This window comes from Leptodactylus fuscus, chromosome 3 (genome assembly GCF_031893055.1).
Source record: "Leptodactylus fuscus isolate aLepFus1 chromosome 3, aLepFus1.hap2, whole genome shotgun sequence".
In the NCBI taxonomy this organism is placed as follows: Eukaryota; Metazoa; Chordata; class Amphibia; order Anura; family Leptodactylidae; genus Leptodactylus; species Leptodactylus fuscus.
In genome coordinates this window covers 31,663,094-31,682,652 of record NC_134267.1, presented here as the reverse complement: position 1 = coordinate 31,682,652, position 19,559 = coordinate 31,663,094, and the positions used below count along the sequence as shown (strand labels likewise).

General features: G+C 41.4%; 1 protein-coding gene across 1 annotated transcript in view; it reads left to right on the top strand.

Moving 5' to 3' along the window:
• Window positions 1–18,888, top strand: part of TASP1 (taspase 1) — a 102,968-nt gene extending 84,080 nt beyond the window's left edge. Inside the window, exons 13-15 of the mRNA XM_075267385.1 lie at window positions 6,055–6,165; window positions 6,244–6,317; window positions 17,638–18,888. Of these exons, the coding sequence (XP_075123486.1) occupies window positions 6,055–6,165; window positions 6,244–6,317; window positions 17,638–17,724 (272 nt within the window). The 3' untranslated portion in view covers window positions 17,725–18,888. The remainder of the gene's footprint in view (window positions 1–6,054; window positions 6,166–6,243; window positions 6,318–17,637) is intronic.
• The last annotated feature ends 671 nt before the right edge of the window (window positions 18,889–19,559 follow it).

The window sequence follows — 19,559 nt, the reverse complement described above, 5'->3', positions numbered from 1 at the left end:
AGAAATTCCCTTTTGCACTTGTTTTTTTTATTTTATGCTGTTAACAATGAAACAAGTATTTCCCGTCTACATATTAGGGATGGTGGATTTATAGACCTGTGACAGGTCACCTTTAACATCTCTACTGTTCTAAAGTGTGTCCTCTAAACTATGTTTGAAAGCTGTATAATAGCTGAAATCTTGCACCCCATAATGTTCCGTCCTAATCCTTGCTCTTCTCGGGTTTCTCCTGCCTCTGCCCCCATGCTGTTCCTGAGATGTTTTTTTCCCTTCATCTCCATTCTCTGACCTCCAGCTCCCCTGCTCCTTTTTTTTTTCTTCTTTTTTTTTTTACCTTATCTTGGCAAGTACATCATCTTCTGTAAAGGAGGCGAATCGTACTGTCACATTTACCTTTTTTTGCAAGGCTGAGTTAAATTCACAACATAGCTACTTTGATCTCGCTTCATGCTATGAAGAGCTTTGTAAGAAACAATACTCTGAATATATTTGTCAGTGTAATCACCTGCTGAACAATTCAACGCATTGAGAATAGTAATGTCTTTGTGCGTGGATTAATACTATCCACATCATGCATCAGCCCCATTCATCATTTCCCTTCTTCTCTTATTTCACATGAACTGTAAGCCCCTGGACATTCTATGCATTAGTCTATATTTCTGGGAATTTTGTTTACCAAATTGCTGCTCGTCTAATCGTCTTCTTTCATTCTTGGCAAAGAGATCTTTAAGTGTTCTGTACTTTGCCTTTTCTTAGTTTACTTGATACACAGCTGGTGGAGTTTAGGGGGGAAAAGAATTCCACTAGTGCTCAATTTATTCTACAGAGTAACTTTGGAAATTAAGTGAAGCGCAACTATTGGTCAACTATTGGCCAAAACATGGAACGTAAATAAAAAGACAAGTTATGAAATCTCTCTTACTACAAATTCCATGTCATGTTTGTTTTTCTTCCCTGGTTTTGCCTGCTACATTACAGTGTTGATGTAGGGGCCTGATGATATTTACTGTCTATTATTGGAATAAGTAGGAAGCCAGGGGAGTCTATAGGCCAAAATACCGACTCTGACTCCTCTGTTTTTCCGAAGACCGACTGACTCCTTCATAAAAAGTTCAGTCAGAAGCCGTAAATCTCCTTAATTCTTGATAAAGCGGTGAATTTCTATAAAAGATATTCTACACATCTTATTAATTATACCATTTTGATAATAAGTGTATAACATAACTGTAAGATATTAGATTTCGAAGCTGAAGTTGGTAATGTTTTTCTCACTCTACCCAAAACTGACCCTGAGTCCAACGCCACATTATAGGGCTTGAGTTTCCCCTGACATTAAGCAATAATCGTGTCGCTAAGGGGGCGTTCACACCTGCGCCCGTGTCAGCCCGCCGCATGTCCGACTTTGTGTCCGGCCCAAAAAAAAAATAACCCAAATGTTTCCCCGCGCAGAGGCTGGATACAGACACCGGCTGTTTTCTTTTAAAACCCATTCAAATGAATAGGTTTTAAAATTGACCGCCGGATAGCCATCCCCTGTCCAGTTTCTCTGGGAAATAGGACACAAGTGTGAACGCCCTCTAAGGGAATGAGAATGAGCGCAGCGTAACTCCGTGTGAAGGCTCCCTAAGGGCTAGTTCACACGGGGCCAAAGGGGCGGATTTTGACAGCGGAATCCACGTCATAATCCGCCCCTTTACAATTGTGGTCTATGGAGACCACTAGCCTTCCTTTTTCCACTATCGGCAACTGCCGATAGCGGGAAAAAAAGAAACGAGTTGCCCTTTCTTCAGGCGGATTCCACGGCTCGCCGAGCCACGGCTTCTGCCTGGCAGCCGCAGCCTCTGGCGTCGGCCCATTCATTTGAGCCGACTCCGGGGTGGGGGAAGCAGCGACCGCGACTTTGTGGCAGGCGGGTTTTTACCATATTTTGACTTGGCTCCCCGAGTCAAAATATGGTCAAAACCTGACCCCCCTTGTGAACGAGCCCTAAGGCTACTTACACAATGCAGTTGTATGTGTTTGCTTTATGTGCCACGAAAGCTCTTGGTGCAAACATCAGACATATCCATGGTTCCCCGTTCAGCCCAATGTAGGCCAAAAAGTGTGTTCTTTGCTTTTGGGAATAGCCCATCAGACTGCACTATTCTGTAAAGTGGCATACAGTAAAAAAATACATATATGAGTGACAGTCCACTGTATGGGTGTACAGCGTCTTCCATCAGAAGTATATAATCAGGAAATCCTCTGGATGTAAACCTTCGGCAGACATTGCAAATCACAAAGAGTAAGTAGACTAAGTGAACTTGAGTGTTAGTGTAGTGAATTAACTACTTCCCGGAAAGTAACTTTCCTGTGCTGGGGTGGTAGCAATAGCTTTAACAGAGCGATGTAGCAAAGCCTAATTACCATACCAGCTATGTATGGATAACCTTGGGCAGTTCCACGAAACAGGACCTTGACTTTAAAACATTCCATATACAGATATTGTAGACTTTACCTGAATTTCTGCAATTGGTTAGACTACTGCAGCATGATACACTGAAGACAGCAAAAACCAAAGAAAAGTCATTGAAGAATGTGTTTTTCCAATAAGTTTTCATTGTTTTTTGTCGTCTTCTGAAATAAGATACCACGCTGCAGCGGTTTAACCAATCACAGTTCCGATTAAAGGGGTTGTCCAATAACAAGGATCCTATCTATACTGCTAGTTTATGTGGATATAAGAATTTTCCTACATACATTGCTTTATCAAAACTGCTTTGTTTGGCCGCTATCTTAATTTATTCACTTCATTGTTGACACTGACCCTTGGGATTATCTGCTCATTTGTCAAGTGACTAGCTGCCTGCTCTCAGGGGGGGAAGGAGGGGCTGACAAGCAACAGAGCTCCTCATATAGGGGAGGGGGAGGTGAGAGCTCCAGGATTACTGTGCTGTCTATCTTCAGCTTTTCCACTTATCAGCCGGATTAATTGAATTTGGCTGATAAGGGCTGAGATAAGGAGTCTGTTACCTCTGTATGTAATGCAAGCTGACTCAAATCCAGCTCTGCTACATCAGTTTCCACATCAGCGTCATACTGTAAATCATAGTAGATAGCAGAGCAAGTGAAACCCCACCCACCAATGTGCGAGAAATCCAGGAAGTGAAGAGAGTACGGAGCCTTCAGGCTGCAGAACAAGAGTTATAGGAATACCCCTTTAACTCTGACAAATCTGAATGGAGAGTATCGCTATTTCTCACCACTGTATGACTTTTATGGTGAATTCTTAGTAGTTTTCCCCTTTGTAGACTCTGCCTCCTACTAATTCTCCACCGTCCTTGGCGTTAGTGGGTGGACATTAGTAGATGTCCATAGAAGACTGCACATGAAGAAATTAAGAAAATAGTAGATCCTGCTCTCTAACTCACTCTCATTCTCTAAGAAACAGTAGCAGCACCACCGTAAAGCATTTTATTGAGAAGTACTGGGCTGTATTGAATTGAAGAAATCACTTGAATGAGATAAAAGCCTCACTAGTAACTGCATCAACATGTCAGTACCTACATCCATACATTGCTCTCATGTGGTTCCTTCATTTACTCTGATTCTTCTATGAATATGACAATTTGTCTTGAGACAAATTCTGTAGTAATTTCAGAATCCATGAAAAGTTTAGTAAGAGGAGGAGGAAAGGAGCCTGATTAGTGGAGAAAGAGGCATTTTTCCCTACAAACATGTTATGTTCACCTTTGCTAAGATATCTAAGTTTTTTACATTCACTCGTACTACTGATTTATGTAAACTTTGTTTGAAGATTTTCCTATGGTACGTTCACATCGACTTCATAACTTGATGCCAGTATTTTATGGGGTTCACCAGAGTTTCTGAATTTATACACAGCAAAGATAGGGCTCCAGACTGCTATTGTCTGAAGAGGGTTCTAGGATATTCTAAAGTACTGATGTTCAGAAATGAACATGATGTCCATTTTCTCTTCCAACCACTCAGTGTCACTCACTCTCATTCTTAACCTGTTGCCGGTCTCTCGTTCCTTTCTTCAATAGTCTTAAAAATAACATAGTTTTGCTGTTTTGGAATTTGCTTCTAATTGAACATCTGTTTTTCTTGCTTGTTCCCTCTGTTTTAATTCCTAACTTTGCCCTTTTAAACCATCTGCAATCTGGTTTCTATTGGTTATTGCTTTCTTTTCTCAGCTAAATTGCCCTAACAAGAGTAACCTTGTGATTTAGTTACATGATCGCTGCCATGTAACTAAATTCAGTCCCTTCTAGGTCGCTGATATTTTTGCAGTGCCACTTTTTTTTTTTGGCAATTCCCGTCACAATTTCTTAAATCATGGTAAAATGAGATTATGCAAGAGTTTACACTTGTACAAATATCTATAGGCTTGAAACTAAATAGTAGCATTGGCATTTTAGAGGGGTTTCCTATCTTAGCCATTTACCCCCTATACATAGGATAGGAGATAACTTGCAGATTGGTGGGCATCTGACCCATCTGATCGGGTACCATGCCACTGTACCATTCGTATCAATGGGGGCATCAGAGATGGCCAAGCACTATATTTTGAGTATTTCCAGCATTCCGTACTGTGAATTTTTTTTTTTTTTTATTCTGGAAAACCAATATAAAATGTCTTTGGACCCTCAAATATTTTCTTTCCTGTTCCTTCAGACCTTTTGAAGAAGCCTTCACAGAAGCTATGTATTCAGTAGCTTGTACTCTTTCCACCTCCCTCGTAGTATCTTTTACTTTGCGAGTTCTTTAAGGAAAACTCCTTCTATATCACTCTGCAAGTGTATATTATATTGTATTGTATTGCTTTTTATATAAAATAGATGATACGTATTGTTTATGGGAATCCCTTTTAATTCCAGATCTGCATTTGGGGATTCCATTACCTTCTACATATGAAAAATGCGGTGAGAAAAATCCTGCAAGCATCACTTTTCTCTCCACATTTTTCGAATGGAAACCACATGGACCCCATTATAGTCTATGGGGTCTGCATTTTTCCTAAGGTAGCCGCTTTCTTATATGGATTAGGTCTCTGTTCAGGGGGTCCCCTAACGGAACCATAAACGGAAACCCATGCACAGATGTGAACCGAACCTTCACTTAATAATGTGTTTTTTTTCATTAGAGTGTAATATTATATTACACTAGCCTCTGCCCGCAATTTGTCTGCGGGTTGTTGGCGTCGATGATCCGCCTGTATTCAGCAAATTGCTGCCAACGATGGTTTGCCTGCTTTGGCATTTCAGCAGCTCTCAAGCTGTCCTGCTGCTGACCATGTTCCTCAAACTGTGCCTGTGATTGTTCCGGCATCTCAGCAGCTTGCTGGGACGCCACGTTATGACCATGCTGTTGGTGTTGATGACCCGCCTGCTCCGCGGTTTTGACAGCTGTCGAGCTGATCTGCTGCTGAACTCGTTCCTCGCGCTGTGCCCGTGATTGTTGCGGTATCTTAGCAGCTCGCTGGGACACCATATAATGAGTGTGTTGTTAGCACTGATGATCCCCGTCAGCTCCGATTGAGGAGACCTCTGTGACTTCTGGCTCCTTCATAGCTCTCGTTTGCGACAAACTAGATTTTCTTTTTCCAGGCATGTTGAAAATTGGCAAACTGCCAATTCAGATTAAAGGTGATTGCCCATGTCAGTTTTTCAGCAGTGCCTGGAGCAGATCAGATAATATGCAAATGCATGTACACTGAGGGTTAGTGTGTGTTTACACAGAGAGATAACAGCCCTGGCTTTCTCAGAAACTCAGATAAGAGCAGTGTAATATAGTATGTGAATATTAATTCCTAACAGTCGTGCAGCCATGTCATTTACCAGGATAAAAAGTAGCCTATATTTTAATCGAGTTTACATTCTATATATGTGCCGAATTTCATCCAAATCTGTTCAGCCATTTTTGTGTGATTGAGTAACAACCGCACAAACATCCAAACACACAAACTTTCACATTTATAATATTAGTAGGATAGGATATTTCTTATAAATGTTCCTAAATATCTGATATTCAACCAAAGTAATGATTTTTTAGGTTCACCCTTCCTGGCGAATGAAGATAGCATTCTTGGAGGTGTAATTGTTCTTCGATCATGTAGATGTTCCTCAAAGCTGGGCTCGCCAGACGATAAGCAGGCTCTGCTAGGTAAATAACCGGAAATCTCAATGGCTTAGCCCTGTGAACATATCTGTGCGGACCCTAATTCTTACATTTACTTTACAGTTGAGTTCTTGTGGAGCCATACTACAGAGAGCATGTGTGTCGGTTACATGTCTGCTCAGGATGGCAAAGCCAAGGTTTGTAAAGTGTCATTTATTCTTATTCGTGACGGTATTCTGTTCAACCCAGACAGTTCGCAATCCGTTTTACGTTCTGCATTGATATAATCCTCCTTTTCCCCCCACAGTCATTTCATTACGTCTACGAAAGTAGAATTTTTTTTTTTTTTTTTTTAATTGTCTGTGGCTGATATTTTTTATCTATCTAGACCATAAAATTTGCTGCTGTTTCTTGTTATGTTGTTTTTAAGTATTTTATTGAGTGAATTACAGTATTTATAGTTGGTTAGTTACAGTTTTAGGGCTAGTTCACATGGGGGCAAGGAGGTGGATTTTGACAGTGGATTTCGCCTCAAAATCTGCCTCCATACAATGGTGGTCTATGGACACCGCTAGCGTTCTTTGTTGCCACTAGCGCAAAAAAGAAGCGAGCTGCCCTTTCTTCAGGAAGATTCCGCGGCTCGCTGAGCCGCAGCTTCTGCCTGGCGGCAGCAACCTCCAGAGTCGGCCCATTCATTTGAGCTGACTCTGGAGGGGGAAGCCGTGACCGCAATGGTCGTGGTAGGCGGGTTTTGACCCGAGAGTGACGCGGCTCCCCGCGTCACTCTCAGTGCCAAAAACTGCCCCCCTTGTGAACGAGCCCTTAGGTTGCTTATTATGTGCCTAAAACATGTCTGATCCAAATAGAGGACTTGCACAGCAGTTTCAAAACAGCAACAAATATCCAATTCTCATCGATAGGTCTCTCACCCTTTAGGAAATTTATGTAGCTATAATGGCATGTAGTTTAACCGCTTAATGTCTAGGCCTGAAGAGGCCTTGGTGACAAGACAAATTTTAGTGTTTTTGTGTATATGTTGATTTAACAGCCTGAGCCTTTTTCATTGTTAGGCTAACAAAGTCATTTTTGCATAATTTTTTTCCCCCATAAAAACGCTAGGGTATGGGGGCCACACGGTGGCTCAGTGGTTAGCACTGCAGCCTTGCAGCACTGGAGTCCTGGTGTTCAAATCCCGCCAAGGGCATAAAACCATCTGCAAGGAGTTTGTATGTTCTCCCCGTGTTTGCATGGATTTCCATCCCATATTCTAAAAAAGACATAATGATAGGGAAAAATGTACATTGTGAGCTCTATGTGGGGCTCACAATCTACATTAAAAAAAAACAAAAAAAAAAAAACGCTAGGGTATGTTCACATGAAGGAAAAGGTCACAGAAACCTTTTCCGCTGTGCGAACATTCTGCGCCACTTGCCGCGATGGAATGCCGATGCAGCATCGGCATTCCATCGCGGCGTTCCACTCCTGCGTAGGCCTGAATGAATGGACCTACACTGGAGTGTGTCTCAAGCCGCGGACGCCACAGCTGATTCAGCCGCAGAATCTGCTACAAGATAGAGCATGTCGCTTCTTTTTTCCGCTACTAGCTAACGGAAAAAAAGAAGCGAGTGGCTCCCATTGAAGTCAAAGGGAACCGTTTTTGGCAGCTTCGTGTGAAAATCCGCTGCCAGAAAACTCAGAGTGAACTAGCCCTTAGAGAAACTTTGTTTCTCTATTGAGGGTAAACTTTACCAAAAGTAATATGCATTTTATATTGTGTATTTATATATATATATATATATATGTTTTTTATTTTGCAAACTCACACTAAAACAGTATATTAAAATGGGTTTCCATATTGTATCGAAATTTTGATGTATTATGTAGTATAGTCTTGGATGAACAGGATGGTTATGGTGAAGGTTGACAGATGCTTTTTTAAAAAAAGAAAAAATGTCCACTGTTCTTTTTTTTTTTTTTTGTTGATTCTTTATATTTTTTGTATTTTTTTTCTCAAAATAAAATGTTTACTTTTCTTTCTTTTCAAATAAAATGTCTGCTTTTCTTTTTTTTTTTAATTGATTTTTTTAATGTATTTTTTTCAAAATTAAATGTCTATTTTTCCTTTTTTAAATTTTTATTCCTTGTGTATTTTTTCAAAATTAAATGTCCATTTTTCTTTCTTTTTTTTAATGGATATTTTATTTGTTGTGTATTTTTTTTAAAATAAAATATCCATTTTTATTTTTTTTTACATTTTACTTTTCCCCTCACTGTAACTGGGCTATTTGTAGAAGTACAAGTTACAGAATAAAATGGCCTAAGTACCAGAAGGTTGTCCGACAAGGGCCAGGCTGTCAATTTTGGAACTGAAAACCAGTTGAAGGTGACCAGAATAAGTTTGTTTTAAAGGAGACATTTTTGCAGGCTTATTTTTAGTTTATTTTTTTTTTAATTATTTTGTATTTATTTATTTATTTATTTATTTTTACTTCGAACAACCCCTTTAAGTTTCTTCTAATCAGTATATCTGACAATCTGACAGTAGAGCATGGACATGGCTGTTATATCACCATGATGGCCGTCTATGGATTATAGGCTGGAAGAACGTTAAAGTTTATTTTGGCTAAATGAAAAGCTTGAGCAACATTCAAAGCATTTCATATCTTTTTGATGGTGGAACGGATTAGGAACAGATGCTGTAGGTGATGAATTTCACACTTTACAATATTGCAGATAGTTGGCTTCCATATCTAATTTATCCAGATTTACTATTCTGCTTTTCGAGACTAGAAGAGAGTTTATTCTTTTCAGGTGGTCGGGCTTTGAGACATTGATTTCACTTTATTTTATTATTTTAAGTAATTTTTTTGTTAACTGTTACTGCTTGACTTTCGTTAAAGTGCATTTTTATTTACGGTGAGGTTAATGCAAATTATGTTAACATTGAGCGGAGGCTTAAAACCTCTAGAACGTCGAGTCCTGACCACAGAAATGGTGTGCGGTGCCTTCCTGCCTTCGGAGGTGTCGAGGAACAAAGCGTAGAGCTGACCCTCTGAGGGAATCGCGTTTCTCACTTATACTGCTATTTTTAATTTTGGGAAAGATGTGAGTGGGTATTTTAAGATGTGTTAGACTATGTGCTAAACTCATTTTCGACGTTTTGTTTCCATTTCTCCTTGGTGATCACGCTGCGGTGAGATGAAGACAACTCAATAACCTAAGTAGTTTCATTCATATAGGTTATGGCTACAATTTATATCCCGCGTTTCCTAAAAATGCGGTGTGATTATTTCAGAAAATTCAAGGAAAATAAATCTTTTTAAAAGGTAGGGAAAAAATAAAAAATAACGCAAAACCTTTTTTTTTTTTTTTTCTGTTACTGTATATACTCAAGTATAAGCCGACCCGAATATAAGCCGAGGCCCCTAATTTTACCACGAAAAATGGGAAAACTTATTGACTCGAGTATAAGCTGGTCATAGACCCCTCCCCCTCCTAAAAATAAATAATTTTTTTTAATTTTTTTTTTTTGCTGACTCGAGTATAAGCCAAGGGGGGCTTTTTCAGTACAATAACTGGGCTGAAAAATTCAGCTTATACTCGAGTATATCCGGTAATTAAATTAGATGCAGTACGTGTCGGTCATTGATGGCCACAAAGCTGAATTACGACCCTGTTTATGCCACAAAATCTCATTATGGTGGAATTTTAATAAATAGAAGCGCTGGAGTCATAGGTTGGAAACCAACCAAGGACAAGAAGTTTGTATGTTCTCCCTGTGTCTGTGTGGGTTTCCTCCAGGTACTCTGATTTCCTCCCATAATCACATGACATACTGATAGGGAATTTAGATTTTCAGCCCTATAGGCCGTGCAGCGGAATATGTTGGCGCTATACCAGTAAGAGAAATAAATCGCTTTTATTCAGAGTTCACAGCATCCTTAAAGAGGACTTTTCATGTTCTCGGGCACATGTGGTTTTATATACCACTAGAATGCCAACAGTGTGCTGAATTCAGGACACTGTCGGCTTTCCCGTTAGGTGCCCCTGGGGAAGAGATATCGGTACAATTACTATTAGCTCTATTGCGCTATACTGTCAGAGAGGGTTTTCCTTAATGCCCAGCCATGACGCTATCAGACCCCCTTGCATCTGCAAATCATCTCTTATCCTATGAATCAGGGATAGCTTTCCTTAATGGAAAAACACCCTAAACCTAATATCTATGGTTAGTTTAAAGAAAACTTTACCCAACTTTGCAACCTGATTCTAAAACAGTTGAAATTTTTTTTCTATCCCCCCCATTGCTCCCAAGTCATCATTGCTGTGAGCTTCAGCACAGTTCTACTCTCTGCTGTCGGGTGGTCCTTGTCCTTCTGAAGCGGTGGGAGATAGAGAATAAATTCTAACTGCGCTGGAATCAATGCAGTGCCATGAGGTGGAGTTGGTGAAAGGTCCACTTTTAAGACTACAAGCACCCGTCCGCTTCTATAATACCCCAGATGATATTAAGGAGTAAAGTTAAAGGGAACAATAAGTGCACGGCCAGATGGGGTGGTCTAGGACGTCTGTATTTAGTCCTCTGTAAATTCCCATGTCATGTTCTTCAGACCCAGCACTAGATGTTTCCTCCTCTCCATAAACCTGTATTTTTCCCCCCTTTATCAGTTTTCTTCATTGACTTATTCTATAGTTGCAACAGATATTTCATGCCAGGGAGACTCGGCTAAGCAATTTCTAATCGTACGTTCTTGGGATTGGCAGAACACCAAAGCTAGTATTATAAAACTGTAATCTTACATATTAGGATTTCTTTAAATGGTAAATTAGAACCTTAATAATAATTTTATTCATCATCATAAAACATAAAAGAGCAGGTGGTAAACCACATACAATTAAAAGCCGTAATCCCATCTGCCGAGCACTTAGTGATACATACTGGTAATAATGCAGCCTTGTTCCCTGTCATTGTATAGTCATGTCTCCGACTTGTGTGGTTTCTCTGGAAATCCTTCATGACCACATCTGTGGCCTAAGGCTGCGCAGAACTTTACTAACATTGAGCAAGTGGCTAGGTTATGTTTTACGGCAGCCTGAATACACTCGCTTCTTTTTTATAATGGGATTTATCATTGGAATTACTCATCAGGGACTCATCCAGAATCTCTGCCAAAAAATTGCCTTGGGCCTTTCTTTTTTTTTTTCAAAGGGCTGGACAAATTTGATTAGCAATCGACAGCCTAGGGGATAACTGGTTTACTACTGTCCTGTAGTGAGTTAGTGTCACTTATCATAGAGGAGAAGGGTCAACAATACTACCTGGGCTGGAGAGCCAATGGCTGCTTAAAGGGATTCAATCATTGAAATGCAATTTTTCTTCTCCGTAACACGTAGGAATAGCCTTAGGAAAGGCTATTCTTCTAATACCTTTAGATGTCTTCTCCGTGCCGCCATTCGGTAGAAATCCCGGTTTTCTTCAGTATGCAAATGAGTTCTCTCACAGCACTGGAGGCGGTCCCAATGCTGTGAGAGAAATCTCCAGCACCGCCTCTATCTTCGCCTGCTTCTCCCTGAGTCTTGCTTTCTACTGTCAGGTGGGTGGCCCTAGAAGGAGTGAACTGCCTGGCACCACCCACCTGACAGTATAGAGCAGTGATGGCGAACCTATGGCACGCGTGCCAGAGAGGGCACGCAGAGCCCCCTCTGCTGGCACGCGTGCTGTCGCCCTGATCGCTCACTAACGGCGAATCCGATGCAGGATTCCCCGTTAGTGAGCGATCGCTGCCTTCAGCTGGTTGTGCAAATGCGCATCCAGCTGAAAGCTGTCAGTGTAGCTCAGTGTAGGCCACGCGTACTACGCGGCCTACACTGACTACAGAGTGTGACCTCTGAACAAGCGCGGGCGTGATGACGTAAGTCATCAGCGCGCGCAGTGAACAGAAGAGAGAACACCCGGCAGCTCTTCAGGTAACTATATTGTGTTTGTTTGCACTGTCAGGGGAGGGGGGCAACGGTAGACATTTCATGTTGTGTAGGAGGGGGCTACTGTAGACTTTCATGCTGTGTGGGTAGGGGGCTACTGTGGACCATTTTATGCTGTATGGGAGGGGGCTACTGTGGACCTTTCATGTTGTGTGGGAGGGGGCTACTGTAGACTTTCATGCTGTGCGGGTAGGGGGCTACTGTGGATCTTTCATGCTCTGTGGGAGGGGGCTACTGTGGACCAGTTCATGTTGTGTGGGAGGGGGCTACTCTGGACCATTTCATGCTGTGTGGGAGGGGGCTACTGTGGACCATTTCATGTTGTGTGGGAGGGGGCTACTGTGGACCATTTCATGTTGTGTAGGAGGGGGCTACTGTGGATCTTTCATGCTCTGTGGGAGGGGGCTACTGTGGACCATTTCATGTTGTGTGGGAGGGGGCTATTGTGGACCATTTCATGTTGTGTGGGAGGGGGCTACTGTGGACCAGTTCATGTTGTGTGGGAGGGGGCTACTGTGGACCAGTTCATGCTGTGTGGGAGGGGGCTACTGTGGACCAGTTCATGCTGTGTGGGAGGGGGCTACTGTGGACCAGTTCATGCTGTGTGGGAGGGGGCTACTGTGGAGTATACAGGTATAATCCTGTGTGGGGGCCACTGTGGGCCAGATTGTACTGTGTGGGGGGCCACTGAGGGGCAGATTGTACTGTGTGGGGTCCCCTCACTATGTATATCACACAGTATTTGTTTTATAGCAGACGTGAAATTAGTACAGGATGTAATATCATTGCACGGTAAACTATAAAACAGATCCTGTGCGATGTAAATAGTGAAAATTAATTGTTTAAAAGTACAGAATGCAGAGGCCTTTACCTTTCAGTACAAGATCTGTAAAGCCCCAGTCACATGACTGTAATTTGTGGGTCCGCAATTGTGGACCCACAGAGTTTTAAGGTTAAATTGCCGTGTTGGCACTCCGTGATAATTTATTTGGTTTTGGGTTGCAGTTTAGGCACTCGGTCTCAAAAAGGTTCGCCATCACTGGTATAGAGCTTAATTAGCATGTTGGATGTTAAAAATAACAGGAGCGCATGGGAATGATAGGCCTAGAGAGAAATTCCAGGTGCATCGGATCCAGTGCATTGGCACTTATTGAAGGATGCAAATAGGATGGGAGTGGGTTTTCTGATTTTGCCAGATTTTAGTTATACCATTTTCAGACCTTTATTTTGGGGTACAAATCTGCAAATAAAAGTCACATCCTATGGATAGTTTATGGGGTAGATTGGATAGCATTCCCATGGTGATGGGTTCCCTTTAATAACATGGGGTGCTGCTAATTTTTGGTATCGCGGGGCTGCACTGCAACCAGTCACTGAACATAATGTAATCTTTTTTCTAATTTATAGCATTGGTGTTTTGCTGAGAATAATTTTATACTGTAAATGACTTAATATCGAGAACATAAGCTGTCATGTAAAACACATGCTTGTCTGGAGCTTTGAAACAAGGAGGCCGTGATGTGCAGAGCCATCTGTAATGGAAATACACTAGTCTAACAGGTGACGTTCTCATGTAGTCCACTGCCATCCACCAGGAATGATGATCATTGAAAGTTACATGTGAATGTAAACTATCTATGTAGTGCACAAGCAGATAAGCCGTGAGGTGCAAAGTCTACTTTACATTACATTTTCCATTGTCTTTCATGTGTCAGCTCGTGATGCAGAACAAGGTGCTCCGGGCATTTCCTTTCTAGGTGAAATCCCAGGGCTCATGTACATTGCAGTCTTCACAGTTGCATCTTCTGACATCTGGTCTACATTGTTATCATATTCTACAGCCGGGAATCTTAATTCTGATGACAGAAACAGCTGCTGCTCTCAGTCCTTCTTCTGAAGAGATGTTTTTGACCTTTCCTGAAATGAGTTAATCTCCCTCTTCTAGCCCTGTCTCTCGGAGCTTCTGTAGCAAGGAGCCGTTTCTAGTGTTGAGCTTCAAATGCACGTCCATCAGAAACATTCCTTACGTCTTGTAACACACTAAAATCTTGCAACATTGTTCCTTTAAGGGTCTCTTAAGTATGTTTCTCCTGTTTTTAACACTTAGTACACACATATTTATACACACACTCTTCAACGTTGAAATTCCAATTCCAAGAAAGTCTTGGAATTGGAATTTCATATGATACAAAAAATGGAAACTAAATGAATGCCTTGATTTGTTCAGTTCTGAGCGTGCGCACCATATACCATAATGCATCTACTTACAAATCAATGTAAGAAATTTTATGCAACGTTGAATTTGCCGCCCTAGGCTCGGTATGTCACATTCAATTGCACTTATATTACACAATGGATGTGTATGCGCCAATCAGACAATCCATCCATTCAGAGGTTCACCTGTGCACAATTTTTTCTGCCGTTCCAGTTCAACCATTGTTCTCTCTATCACTTGGACATGTTGAACAATGCTGACACTTGGTTCACATCTGCAATTGCCACTCCGTACGGGGATTCCGTTCCCCTCTCTGAAGAGAGAAAAGTGCTGCAAGCAGCACTTTTCTCCACATTTTTTATCCTTCCAAAACCGAATGGAAACCATGCGGACCTCATTATAGTCTATGGGGTCCACAGGTTTCCTAAGGTAACCGCTTTTTTATGTGGATTAGGTTTCCCTTTGGGGGGTGGGGGGACTCCCCGAATGGAAATCCATGTACAGATGTGAATCGGGCCTGACATTCTGGCCTAGGCTTATAGTGATGTGCAGAAGTAATAAAACCAAGGTCTCCAAATGATTCTGTTTTTACATAGTCTGTATGTATATATCTCTATAGTCTATATGGACAGGGGAGGCTGCTGGTAAAGACACACAAATACCTGTTGCAATCTGCACACAATGGTGGGGATCCCTTGAGAATTGCTCATAGTTTACATGTAGAGATGAGCGAGTACTGTTGGGATCAGCCGATCCGAACAGCACGCTCCATAGAAATGAATGGATGCACCTGGTACTTCCGCTTTGACGGCGGCCGGCCGCTTAACCCCCCGCGTGCCGGCTACATCCATTCATTTCTATGCAAGCGTGCTATTAGGATCGGCTGATCCAATGTGAACTTTGTGGTTGTCTATTCGCAATCGGAACAAACCAAGTGTGGTTCATAAAGCCCTTGAGCATATAGAAGGTTGGTGCTGTGACTCTTTGCACTCCACTCCTGGTTTCGGCTTTAAAGTAAATTGCATCAGAAAAGCTAGATGTGTAAACGCCTCCTTATAAGAACAAGAGCTAGGAAAGGTAACTAATAGAGATGAGCGAGTACTGTTCAGATCAGCCGATCCGAACAGCACGCTTGCATAGAAATGAATGGACGTAGCCGGCATGCGGGGGGTTAAGCGGCCGGCCGCCGTCAAAGCGGAAGTACCAGGTGCATCCATTCATTTCTTTGGAGCGTGCTGTTCGGATCGGCTGATCCCAACAGTACTCGCTCATCTCTAGTAACTACCTCACTAGCCCTGGACTTTAGGAACTTAATTGCTAATTAGGCAAGAATCCGAAAAACATTGGTATTCATCCCTTCAATGGCCTAGATCACCATAGATTTCAGCGATTCCTGTAGACCACCAATAAAGTTGACATTAACCTCTTAGCTACCTTAGACCACCAGGAATCTTGGCATTCCCCCTTTATCTACGCTCGATCACAGTGATGTTTGTTTTAACCTTTCAACACTGCAAAACCCAGAAATCATTCTATTATTGTAGCTATTGCAATATACTTAGAGCAAAGACTGCACAGTGGTGTTGACTATATTGGATTGCTGACAGTAGGTTGTCAGAGGTCATTTCTGCTGCCTAAAGAATCTGAAAACTGAAGAATGTCCACAACTGCGGGACACGTAAAAGAACTGCCAGGACCCAGACTTCCTTAAATTGGTCAAACAATCAAATTATGTATTTCAATAGCAGAACTGTGGGTTATGGGCTCTTTTCTGTGTTTGCCAGATGCTACATTATTTTTACACATATATTGTCTACATCTTGTCTAGGTTACATATGCAAGTTCTGAATTATATTGTGATGGACAGAAAACCTTTTCCATTTTTGTGGTCGTGATGCAGATGTTTGATGTCTGTGAGTGAGGACACAATGTGGAAAATTTCACCATCAATGTTACTCGACATCTTCCCGTTTATTTAGAATGGGACATTTGTCTCACACTCCCTGTCATAGGTGTCACATCCTAGGCACGAACTTCATTCACCTAATTTGGGGGTGTACATGTATGGGGACATTTTGGAACGAGATAATATTATCAGATCTGCTTCAGCAGGCAGTACCTAGTACCCCAGAGATATGCTAATTGTATCAGAGGACCTGCAGGCTTATCTTCTCTTCGAGATGCTGTTTCTGGCCAGGTTGTGGTGCTACGCTGGGTGGAACACCTTCCCCTTTCACTCTTTCGGTGGAGATTTTTAGTTAACAAGATGGGCCCTATGAGAGGATTGTTTATAAGAATAGGTAATGCTTATAAAATTTGACAACATTTGGGGTTTATGGAGCAATGCACCCCAGGCACACCCTTTATTCAGCTCCCTGCAGTTGCTGCTTGGCCAAGTCCTTAGCCTCTCCAGATCAACTTTGTGAATAGAATTAGTTGCCCTTTTCCCTTGTACGTAAGAACCATCCTCTGTATCCTCGTGGTATATAGGATATAGGAATGCTGATTAAACAGTCTGGGCTTTTCACTGTACTATCCAAGCCTACTGCCTAATAAACTGAATTAAAAAAATAAATTCTAGTGCCACCCCCAACACGAAACCTGAGAATTTAGAGAGAGTCTGTGAACAGAATACAGCATATCATTAATAGCTCCGCACATGGAGGTTGGCGCACCTGAATATCTCAATGACAAAGGTATCAATTTACAATGGGTTAAATTGTGAATGGTTATCCCATTGTCAATGCAAGACCCTCTAGAAGAGCCCTATACAGAACAAGTGTATAGAAGAAACTTTGTAGTAACTCTTACTACAAAATAATTCCACTTTCTCCCTTGATCAGCCACTACATCTCCCCATTGTTACTGCAGTGGTCACTTACTATTAACCATTAAAATTTGTCCTCTGTGAGAGATCAGGTTGGAGTTGCTGTCAATACAAGTTGGTGGACAGGCTAGAAAGAGACCAATGCAAAAATGCTGCTGCTTCTAGTAAGTGTTTTATCTCACCACAATTCTGGATTCACAGCAACACTGCTTAGTACTACTGTATAACATCATCTATGTTGCTGATTCTAGTTGTGGGCTACAGAGAGGTAAAGAAGGAAGATGATCTCTTCCCTGTGTATAAGAGACATCTTACCAGCTTCAAGACAAATTGAGAATGAGCCTGCCAAGGGCAAATCTTGTGATAAATAAAGTATATACAGTAAGTCATGTAAAGATCAGAAATGATCGGAAATTGTGTTAGCACGCGAGCACTTCTTCAGAAAATCCACCTGACAATATACACTTTAACCTATATTTTATTTTTTTTCCAGACACACATTTCCAGGCTTCCTCCGGGTGCAGTGGCTGGCCAGTCTGTCGCCATTGAAGGGGGTGTATGTAGGTTACAGTCCACATAGTTGGACATGACTCTTCCCTGGTCCACCAGTTGCTGCTTCCTTACCGATCATACTTTCACGGAGATACTTCCCTTTGTTTCAGAAGTTGTCGTCATTGCACAATATGCGCCATATAACCTGACCAGCATGCAGCTGTCTTTCCTGTCCTCTTCTTGTACTGCAGTGAAGGCTTCTTCCGATAATATTGTGCTTACTTCCAGTAGGCTGCTTCAACATCTCCGTAGGTATTGGATCTTGTGTTAGTTAGATGTTCCCTTTACCTAATGATTTCTTCTCTTTCCTAAGTATAGTGTATGTTTGTTTTTGATGATCTTGTTCTCTGTTATTTTACTAGCTTCCTAAATCCGTTTTCCTTGAAATTCCAAGTGGTTTTTGAATAATTCCGTATCCCTTTAAATCCCTGGCTGTTGTATAGATAAGTGTGCTCGGTACAGATGGAAAGTTGGCTCAGATACATTTTACTTTGTTTCTCCCTTATATAACCTAGGATGGGTCAATATAATTTATTACTTCACTTATGTTATACACGTCTGCATTTAATTTATTAATTATCTGCAAATTATATCATTTCTTAGACTTAGTTCCTATATTCTTGCCATCGCATATGATATAAGAAAGGGACTTGACTGCTTCCTTGAGGAAACAGCGCCACTTACGTCCATAGGTTGTGTTTGGTATTGCAGGTCAGCCTCATTCCAATAACAAACGTGGCCTATAGACTATACATAGGCGCTGATTTAATAAGGAAACAGCCATGGGATTCCAGTTTCAAGCAACCCTTTTAAGTAACAGTCTAAATGTATTTTATTTATGGAGTAATGGCGACATATTTATGGTATGCACATATATTATGATGTTAGAGTAAAATTACTGCAAAGGAAATATACACAATGATTTCACATAGACACATTTTAGAACTTAATGGAAACATATATCAGTTTATATAAGTCGACACTATACTTTAGATGGGCTTCCAAGCAAAGCAATGATCTTCTATAACACGTATTTGCTAGTACTGCTGGTCAATAGTTCAACTCTTGTCCACTGATGGTTTTTTTGCAAATGAAAATGTACTGTAGTGAGACTACGAAGTTATATCAAAGTCTATGTACTGTAAACTGAATATTACCACTCAGTTCTTTACGTATATTTTCTATGACTGCAAATAAAGTCAAATATTACTATACACTTTCTTTGGTTCTGCAGATTTTTTTTTTAGTTGACACATTTCCTGACATGTCTGTTTAAGAAAAAGCAGATTTTTAGAACTTTGCATTGTATTGTTCCTCTCTTAGCCCTCCTGGAAATGCATGAGTACATGAGCTGTATGTAACCTTTCCCCTTCGACTATGGGGCATGTCTTTGTGCAGTCTGACACCATCCAAAATCAGCTTCCGTCATATTGTTTTTATATTGGGGTGAACCCCGAACAGGGGTCTCCATCTAGATCTGTCACTGAGGCTAAGGCCCCACGAGACGGCTGCGGGAAAAACCATGGCGGGAACGCATTGTGGTTCTTCCCGCAGAGCTTTAAACAGAAAGTTTGCAGTGTTTTCCTCTGCGGACTTTCTATTACAGTTATATCTATGGGGAAGCCGCTAGCGTTTCCATACATATAATTGACATGCTGCGATTTCCAAAACCACGCCGGTTTTGGAAATCGCTGCATGCCTGTGCTGTGGTTTTTACTGCAAAGTGGGCATGGGATTTGCAAGAATCCCATCCACTTTGCAGTTACTGTAAAACGCCATCACGGCGTTTCCGGCTCGTGGGGTCCCGGCCTTAGGCTACAGCCCTACATTGCGGAAATGCAGTTTTTTTTTTTATTGCAGATT